This window comes from Hydra viridissima, unplaced genomic scaffold (genome assembly GCF_058129835.1).
Source record: "Hydra viridissima isolate aposymbiotic clone 2 unplaced genomic scaffold, HvirCarnegie_v1 scaffold_5, whole genome shotgun sequence".
Taxonomy (NCBI): domain Eukaryota; kingdom Metazoa; phylum Cnidaria; class Hydrozoa; order Anthoathecata; family Hydridae; genus Hydra; species Hydra viridissima.
Window position 1 is genome coordinate 13,781,816 of NW_028324304.1, and position 10,213 is coordinate 13,792,028.

Here is a 10,213-nt window from a genome sequence, read left to right on the forward strand (position 1 = left end):
TGGCTGCTAAGCGCGCTATGAAAGAAATATACACCAGTGGTCATCTTTTTGAATAGAAAGAGGTGTGGTTAAGAGGATTTCCTGCATAGTAAAAGAAACGCCTAGTTGTTCTTTATTTTGTTCACCGTTAAATGATCTGTTTTTTAAAACGTTATGCTTCCATTTTACTTTTAAGTATTTCAAAGATTTCATCCGTTACAACCATGCACTTTCATTAATATTTCAAAGATGCTGCTTAAAAATAAACTCAAAATTACCAAACAGTTTTTAATAAAATCTTTAATTTATAAGAAATTTAAAAAGAAACAATTTTTAGATTTTTGAAATTTAAGAAATGTTAAAAGTTAAAAAATTCGAACTTCATTTAAATTTTCCACTTTCGTAACTTAATGGGAAAGCCCGGTTCAGTGAGATGTTTAGTATTTCTTCGGGGAATAAATGAACGCATCAGCGAGTTTAACCAAAAATTGCCAACCATACAGTAAAATTTACAGCAGCCGGTAACATTAATGAGTAACTTACTGAACCCGGGGGAGATGAACAATTAAAAGTAAAGTGTGATGTTTTATTTGTTTAGTTAAAACAAAAAAAAAAAGAAAGTTTGAACACAAATGCAAAAAGAATAAGAAAATATCTCCATAAAACTCTATATCTCCATAATACTGATTTTTCCAGATACGTTCTTCAGAAAAAAAGTTGTTGTAAAAGATTTTATTTTAAGATCCTGATGAATACGATATAATCATCTTTCACATCTTAAACGGAGTTGTCTAGACTTAGCTATCAGTGATAAATGTAACGCAATCATACTCAATGATGCAATTGAATTATAAAAAATTAATACTTTATATTGTGATATTATTTATAACATTATTTATATTTTGATATTATTTATGTTTTGATAATTAGAGAAATCCAGAAGCAATAATAATTTTGGTTATATATATATATATAAATATATATATAACCAAAACTTGGTTATATATATATATATATATATATATATATATATATATATATATATATATATATATATATATATATATATATTTTAGAGTATTTTTTCTCAAAATATTACCTCATGTGATGCATTTAGTTACAACATAAGTTGTAATCACGGTTTATTATGAAACTTAGATGCATTTGTCATTAGTTTTCTATCAAAAGCGTTTTTTCCAAAAAAATTAAAAATGGAAAAACTACTTATTTGAAAGCACATCTTGGTTCGTTATAAACTGGGTGTCGGAGAACACTCGTCCGTTGAGGATCTACTGCCTGGATAAGGGAAAAACAATAAGTGCTTAAACAAATATTGATGTCAAACACCAAAAATATGAAAGTCTTGCATGATAACTCAAGACCGAGAGTATATGAACAATGAGGACAATGCAATAACCCACCATACTGGCCGGACTTGGCTGCATTTTTGGTTGTTTTTTTTATTGCAAAATCAAGTAACACATTACTGACTAATGATGTCCAAAGCCTAAAAAAGCAGATTACAGAGAAAATTGCCGTAATACCCAAAGAAATATGGCTAAAGATGTTCGAAAGAATGCAGTTATGCATTTACAACAACGGCGATTACTTTGAAGATTTAGTTAGATAAATATTATCATTAAATATTTTTATGTTTTTATGTTTCGTTTAGCTTTCGTTTTCCAGAAGTTGTTTGAGTTATATTTTTTTAAAAATAATATAAGATGTACACAACATAAAGGAATTGAATAGATACTATGATAAAGGTGGACTTAGTCAACAAAAAAAATATCAGAAAAACTCTCAATTCTATTTTCTACTATTAATAGATTGTAAAAATTACCAGAGAGAGGGAAGAATGCACATCAACACACCCAGGTTGTCAAACCCAGAACCTTCTGACAGAACCTTGCGCCCTGTTAAGAGAAATGTCGAAAATACGCTTTAAAACCTTAGACATGGGCCGTATTAGACTGGAAAATTTGTAAATAGAACAAGAAACCATCGTCGAAGAAAGAACATTTAAGATAACTGTATGAATTATGGCAAGAAATTCATCAAGATGATATTTGTGAATTATTTTCTAGCATAAAAGAGTTCTAGAGTAGATAAATACGAAGGGGATGACAGCTAAGTATTAATTATTTCCATTTTTATCATTTAAAAAACTTTTTTATTGTAACTTTTTCCAATTTTATTGAGTGTCTATTCAATTCTGACATACCTGTGTATATTTTTGATTTAAATTATGTTGACTAACATAAGCGTAAATCTCTTGTAAAGATTGGGAGAGGGGATTCGCTGAGGGGGCGGCGTGGAAATACGGTCATCAGGTTTGTTCCCCGTCGAGCAAGTATGTTGCTATATAAGCAGCTAACTATACTAACTCTTCAAACAAGATTGATTAAACTATTATGAGGTCAAAAATTTATAAATTTGTCGAATTTTCAGGAGTATTGTTATCAATTTACATGCGTCTTTAAATGCTAAACCTCGTTCTAGAGATCAAATTCTCTAAAAAGAGGTTTAGCATTTTTAGCAAACATACTGTGTGATAATGTCTTCATTTGGACAAATTGAAAGGAAAACATTGTTTCTATTTTATTGAATATTTGATTTCAACTTTATCTGATAACTGTAATGATAACAACAGGATTAACTCAAAGTTCACTATGATCAATTTCAACAAACTAAACAAAAACGATAACATGAATGATGCTTTTAACGTCATTGAGTTGAACAACGTGCGCAGATGTTTACATTTAATGTGAAAATGATTAAATAACTCAACAGAGACACAAACATCTTCGGCTTTTGGTGATTTTTGAGCTTTTAAGAAAAAAGAGAGAGAAAAAAAATTAAGAAATAAACGGTAATACTTTTAGCTTGTTTAAGAAAAGTTTTTAGATTCCTGTTCGCATGAATTTGTTATTGAAAGTTTTTTTTGCTCTAATTTTGATATTTAAATTTTAGAAAGTCCTAAATATATTTAGTTTTATTACTTTATAAATAAAAACAAATTCAATGATGGATTTTATTTGTTAGAAGTTTGTTGGAAACTTTGAAAAATTTTTTAATGACTTTTATAATAAATTTATTGACAATAAATATATAGCATATATAATTGGTATCTTTCATAATATTATCAGTATCTTTTATATTAGTGTGTAACATAGTACCAATTAAGTATTGTAGCTCTTAAAATATAAGCTAATTGATTAAAATTGATGTAATATAGTCACCAATTACTTTATCTATAGTTCTTCTGGCAACAATGTTCTGTGAAATCGTGATATACATTGTGTTGTCAATATTCACAGATCATGCGCTAGCAACCGATTGCTTTAAACAACCATTGTTTTCAACAAAAACACCTTACGTTTATGTCGGAAACAATCTTACCCAAAACAATACACCCAAAGGTTGTAAGCCCATCCAAATAAACATGGTACATCGCCATGGAAACCGATATCCTAGCGATAAAGATATTAAGGCAATGGATGATCTACTCGAATTACTGCGTGCCAAAACGTCGCCCAATATTAGTATACCATCAAAAAACCCATTTAGAAAAGAACAGGATAGTTTATTAAACGAAGTTGGAGAGAAAGAGTTGTATGGAATTGGTAGCAGGATTCGCGTAAGATTTGCGGATTTGTTTCAAGAGCGCTATTCTCCGCTTTCTTACAAATTCGAAAGCACTTGTAAACTTCGTTGTGTCCACAGTTCAAATTCGTTGGCAGCTGGTTTATTTGAAGGCACGGGCTCTTTAGGACCGTGTCATCTTCAACCTATAGCTATTCAAACATTTCCGTGTGAAAGCAGCAAAGAATTAGAATTTTATGAGATATGTCAAAATTATATTGTTAACGTCGATAAAAACAAAAACGCAAAAATTGAGGTAAAAAAATTTGAAAAAGGAAATGAATTAAAGGTTGTTCTGGAAAAAGTGAAGCGTAAACTTGGTTTATCAACAATCGATCTTAAAGTGAAACATTTGGAAATTATGTATATTTATTGCGCATACGAACTTGGAATGTTTAACGGCAGCATGAATACAGGGTTTTGTTCGTTGTTCGATGTTGAAGATCTGTACGTCATAGAGTACTACTATGACCTAGAAGACTTCTATTTAACATCCAATGTCTACCCAATAACTTATCAAAGTAGTTGTCCTTTGCTTGCAGATATTGTAAAAACATTAAAAGATGCTGTAACCTTTGAAGGAAATAATTCTTTTAAGGGTATATTTCGGTCTGGCCATTCAAATACCATTGTGCCGTTTCTTGCTTTACTTGGTGTATATTTAAATGAAGGGAATCTAACTGCCAGCAATTTCGCTCAAATGAAAGACAGAAAATTTCGCGCTGCGTGCCTTGCGCCATTTTCGGCAAACGTCTATTTTGTTCTTTACAAATGTGACGACGGAAATCATAAAATTCAACTTTCAGTTAATGAGCAGCTAGTAAAGGTTCCATGCTGCAAGTCGGAGAACGAATGCAGCTTCGACGATTTTCTGAAATGCTACGAGAAAATTGCTAACAATTGCGATTTTGATGATATGTGCAAGGTTAGTAATAGTTGGAGGTTGTTATCTAATAATTGGCATATATTACAAGTCTACTTTTGGTACCTGATTGTAAGTTTCATCATGTAAAATCTTTTACCGTCTATGAGCCAACAATGATTTCATAAATTTTCGTAAACTAACCTTGTCAGTTGCCGCTGTCGTTAAAGATTACAATTTTTTTCTCCTTTTTTTTAGTAAATAGACAGACCAACGGCATCAAACAGATTTTAAAAGATGTTTTTGTGCTTTCACTAAAATCTTTTTGTTGAGGATTACTGATAATCATGAACACTATGTTATGAAAATTTAGTTTCTTTTTTTTTGTATCGCAAACTTTGTAAAATGCGATTTCAATTATCTTTTAAATCGCATTCTAAAAAAAAAACTTAAAATTCAGTTATGATACAACTTTTATATATGTATTTGTTATGTACATTGTTATTTTTTTAATTTAATCGCAAACATAATAAAATGCAGTCCTCTATGCAGTTTCAACATTTAGTTGTGTTATAGTGTAACGTTATAGTATATTAGTTGAGTTATAATATATAGTTGATTACGACAGTTGATTACGACAATGTATAGCATATAGTTGATTACGACAGTTGATTACGACAATGTATAGCATATAGTTGATTACGACAGTTGATTACGGCAATGTATAGCATATAGTTGATTACGACAGTTGATTACGACAATGTATAGCATATAGTTGATTACGACAGTTGATTACGACAATGTATAGCATATAGTTGATTATGACAGCTGAGTCATAATCAACTATATGCAATACATTGAACGGTCATGAGTGAAATGAAACTGTGTACCACTATTTTAAAATTTAAAAAAAAAAAAAATCTGATTAATGAGAAAGAAGCCTTAACTCCGCAACTTCTCAAGTGTATAAAGTATATATATAAAGTTTATTTTCCTGTATAAAAATTCAAATGAAATATTGCTGACTTTTTTTTTCTTTAATTTTTTGAGCTGCTTTTTTTTTTTGTATGCTTTGACGAAAAGAAATGTCGACTTGAACTGCAACATTAAAACATCTTTTAGATGATGTTGTATTTTTAAACATTAAAACATCTTTTAGATGATGTTGAAATCAAGACCTTAAATCAAGATTTTAAATTTTCCTAAAAAGATCCACATCTTCGGGTCTTCGCAAAAGTAGACACTTCAATTTCTTCATGCGAACCCTGTATTTCACATGGTTCAGTACCAATAATTTTAAACTAGACACCCTAATGGGAACATCAGCTATCAACACGTTGCTAGTTTACTGCCAATAAAAATGAATTTTTAATTATAATTATAGAACATCATACTGATAAATACAGTTTTTGGACATGTACTGATAAATACAGTTTTTGGACATGTACTGATAAATACAGTTTTTGGACATGTACTGATAAATACAGTTTTTGGACATGTACTGATAAATACAGTTTTTGGACATGTACTGATAAATACAGTTTTTGGACATGTACTGATAAATACAGTTTTTGGACATGTACTGATAAATACAGTTTTTGGACATGTACTGATAAATACAGTTTTTGGCATATGATGGTTTAACTTTTTTATGTATAAACTCATTCCATATGAACATAAACGATTACAAAGTTCACCTACCATTTTTGTGTAACAATATTTTTTAAGCATTGCTGTCGTGGCGTACATCATACATGTCACCGCGAGTGGTTTAAATAATACACTTTATAGATCAGCGTTTTTTAAACGTTCATAACGTATACCCGTACTCTGGTTTCGTTCAGATTTGTGATTATGATGCTATTATACCTGCTGTGTTATGTTAGTGAAAAAGCATGCCAAAGAAGTGTGCAAACAGTCTGAAAACTTCTGCTATGTGGGGATTTGGATTTGAGTTTGAATGATAGTGTTTGACTCTACTAGCTAAAAAATTTTAAGGGGATTATAAGAATAGTGCTGGAGTCGTTGCACCTGTTGTTCAACCTCATTGATACGACTGACATATTGAATTAATGGTGATTGATGCATGGCCTTTATTATACCCTTGGTGTGGTGTAAACCACAAGACCATTTGTCAGATTGTATTTAGAGTTTGCTTTAAGTTCTGAGTCTCATGGAGATGATTTACCTGTACCGCAATCACCAATACGTAGTCGTATGTAATTCGGCAATATATAGTGATTTAAAAGTTGTTGCGTTGTTAATGGGACAGCAGGTCAGGACAAATCAATGTCAAGAAGGCTGGTTCAACTTTGATTTAAAAAACTTGATAAAATTTTAGTAAAAATTTAATTCGAAAAAACAATATGGTTTCATTTAAATTTTTTAGGAAATCCCTAAACTGCCGTAATATTGTAGGTGAATTACTACAATCGTACCAATATATGGGATGTAATATTGTAGGTGAATTACTACAATCGTACAAATATATGGGATGTAATATTGTAGGTGAATTACTACAATCATACAAATATATGGGGTGTAATATTGTAGGTGAATTACTACAATCGTACCAATATATGGGGTGTAATATTGTAGGTGAATTACTACAATCGTACCAATATATGGGGTGTAGTATGTCCATAAAAATTCATTTCTTGCATTTACATAAGGATTTCTTTCCGGATAACCTCGGTGGAACCAGAAACGGGCTAGGAAAATGCTTTCATCACTAAATAATAATAAGAGTATGAATGCTCCCAAATTATTTTTAGATGCTAAAGAGAGATTCTCCAGATCTCAATTACGTAAGAAATAATAATAATAATAATAATAATAATAATAATAATAATAATAATAATAATAATAATAATAATAATAATAATAATAATAATAATAATAATGATAATAATAATAATAATAATAATAATAATAATAATAATAATAATAATAATAATAATAATAATAATAATAATAATAATAATAATAATAATAATAATAATAATAATAATAATAATAATAATAATAATAATAATAATAATAATAATAATAATAATAATAATAATAATAATAATAATAATAATAATAATAATAATAATAATAATAATAATAATAATAATATTAATAATAATAATAATATTAATAATAATAATAATATTAATAATAATAATAATAATAATAATAACAATAATAATATTAATAATAATAATATTAATAATAATAATAATATTAATAATAATAATAATATTAATAATAATAATAATAATAATAATAACAATAATAATATTAATAATAATAATATTAATAATAATAATAATAATAATAATAATAATAATAATAATAATAATAATAATAACACATTTTCGGTAACTTAAATAGTTCTTGCACTTGTAAAAAAATCACGTATCACAAAAGAAAGATAAGATAGAGAAAATCTGACTACATGTTTGAGTTCAGCATGAAAAATACTATTAAAATAACATGTTCTATGATCTTTCAAAAATTGACTAAGTTGAATGATCTAGCAGCTTTGAAAACGGAGATTGACATTCTAGAGCTAATAAAATCTTTTTTGTGGCAAGTTCTACATTTTACAGAAAAAGTTAAATTATATGATGAACAGGTAGTGTGACCCAAAATTATTTAGTTGTTTTTGTAATAATTTTTTTTTGTTATTTATATTTCATTTTTATTACTTAAACTTAAACGTTTTTTTTTTTTCCTCTTTGCAAATCTTAAATTTTTAGTTTTTTGAAAAAAAAAATTTAGCTTTATAGGAGTTTTATCTTTTTAATTTTTTTTATCTTTTATGCAAAGATATTTATTCTAATAGATTACAGAATATTGTGGTTCACATTTGTACTATTTGTTCTTTAATTAGTAAAAAAAAAACTATTTCCTCTTCGCTCCGCACAGTGCTTCTGACCACTAAGTGCCGCTTCGAACAGGTAAAAAATTCTTTCAATCAAAAAAAAAAAAATATCTAGGATTAGTTTCATACGTAATTAAATTTGGGAACTGTTTGTTCCGACTTTTTTTTATTCTTATTCTTTTGTTCTTTACATTTTTTCTATTTTTTAGATTTAAAACTTGCCGGATTTGTAAACGGGTAAACTTTTTCGTTCTGACTTGTGGCCGCACCCCGTATCACTTTTATTATTATCGTTAATGGCAAAATAAGAAAAAAAAATTTAACTAAAGTTGCATTTTGTTTTTCGTTTGCTTAAATTGAATTTAAACAATAAATACATGTTAAACTAATTTAAAAAAAAAACTTTTTTTATTCAACCATCTTTTAACTTAAAAATAAATTCTATTTCCGTTCACGAGGTTATTAGAGAGCTTACGATAAGAAAACTGCAACGGCAACTTCTACAATTTATGACAAATATTTGACTCTAGGCATGCGCAATGGATGGGATTCCCTGAAATGCCGTTTTAAAACTTTTTATGCAACGTCAAAACGCTGAAATTCGTGTTTTCTGAAAACGGCTTATAAATGGATCAAAGTAGTACTTGCTCCAAAAGTGTAACAAAGTAATTATCTAATTTCTGATGCAAATTTAGGATATATACATAAGTATAAATACATAAATATATCTAGATAAAATAAATACATAGATATATACATAAGTATAAATGTATATATATATATATATATATATATATATATATATATATATATATATATATATATATATATATATATATATATATATATATATATATATATATATATATATATCGAGTATCATATCGAGTAGTCTACATGGGTAGGAGAATCGTTTTAAAAAAATACACAGTGCTTCTACCGGAGTAACTTTTAACCCATTATAACATACAAACTCTTGAGGTAGTTGAAGTACATTGAGTAAGCGATATATATCACTAAGCAGAAATCTAAAATCACTTTTGCATTCATCATCAGACATGATTTCTAAACAAAATGGCTTATAACTCCAAAACGGTAAATCTGGATTCTTAGACGAATTAAATTTGTACTGTAGTAAAAATTCCTCGTCGTCTATGATATTTGATTCTAATGCAAGCAATAAACTATTTCTAACATTTCTTAAAAGAGCCATTTTTAAATTTTTTTTTTGTTTATTTCAAGATGTTTTCTTTTTTTTTGAAGCAGAAATTCGTAACTAATTTTATTTGAATACCGCAACTGCTAGTCGCAACCGCTCGATCCAGACCTTTGTCGTCTCCGTTGCCGTTGCAGTTTTCATATCGTAAGCTCTCTATTGTTGAATTGCAAACGCGTTCAGTTGCTGACGAGCTGATTATATAACCCGATGCAACCATACACCTAACACTTCCCGTAACTGAACAACAGAACTTTAAAGCTATTCTCTTGGATTTTTCAACTCAGTTCAACTCTTGGTTCAAAGAAAGAAAGCAATTCTTCATGGTTTATAAAAATAAAAAAAACAAAAAAAACACTCTAAAAACTACTTCTCAAACGAAGGTGATAACAAATGAACTCTCCTTTGTGTTTACGCTCGGCATCATGTGTTCTACTATTCAAACTTCTTTTCTAGTTTATTTTAAAAGGTTTTCAAATGATTTATTTTTTAAATGAATACAAATTTACACCACTTTAATTTGCTTTTTTGGGCTCTAAAAAAAAAAAAAAAATTATTAGTCTGAAAATTTAGAGAGAAAATAATTCGAACAGCGAAATACTTCGAGCAGTAAAATAATTCGAGCGGAGAAATAATGTGA

The 10,213-nt window shown here is 28.2% G+C and overlaps 1 protein-coding gene across 2 annotated transcripts; it reads left to right on the forward strand.

Moving 5' to 3' along the window:
* The first annotated feature begins 1,260 nt into the window (after positions 1–1,260).
* Positions 1,261–5,021, forward strand: LOC145188902 (multiple inositol polyphosphate phosphatase 1-like). 2 transcript variants are annotated; one of them, XM_090087468.1, is made up of 3 exons: positions 1,261–2,851; positions 3,240–4,549; positions 4,745–5,021. In XM_090087468.1, exons 2-3 carry the CDS (start codon positions 3,254–3,256, stop codon positions 4,745–4,747), a joined length of 1,299 nt encoding a protein of 432 aa, XP_089943594.1. In that variant the 5' UTR covers positions 1,261–2,851; positions 3,240–3,253; the 3' UTR covers positions 4,748–5,021. The 2 variants fall into 2 exon arrangements, with proteins under 2 accessions (XP_089943594.1, XP_089943593.1); XM_090087467.1 differs by having other exon boundaries at positions 3,240–5,021.
* Positions 5,022–10,213: the final 5,192 nt, after the last annotated feature.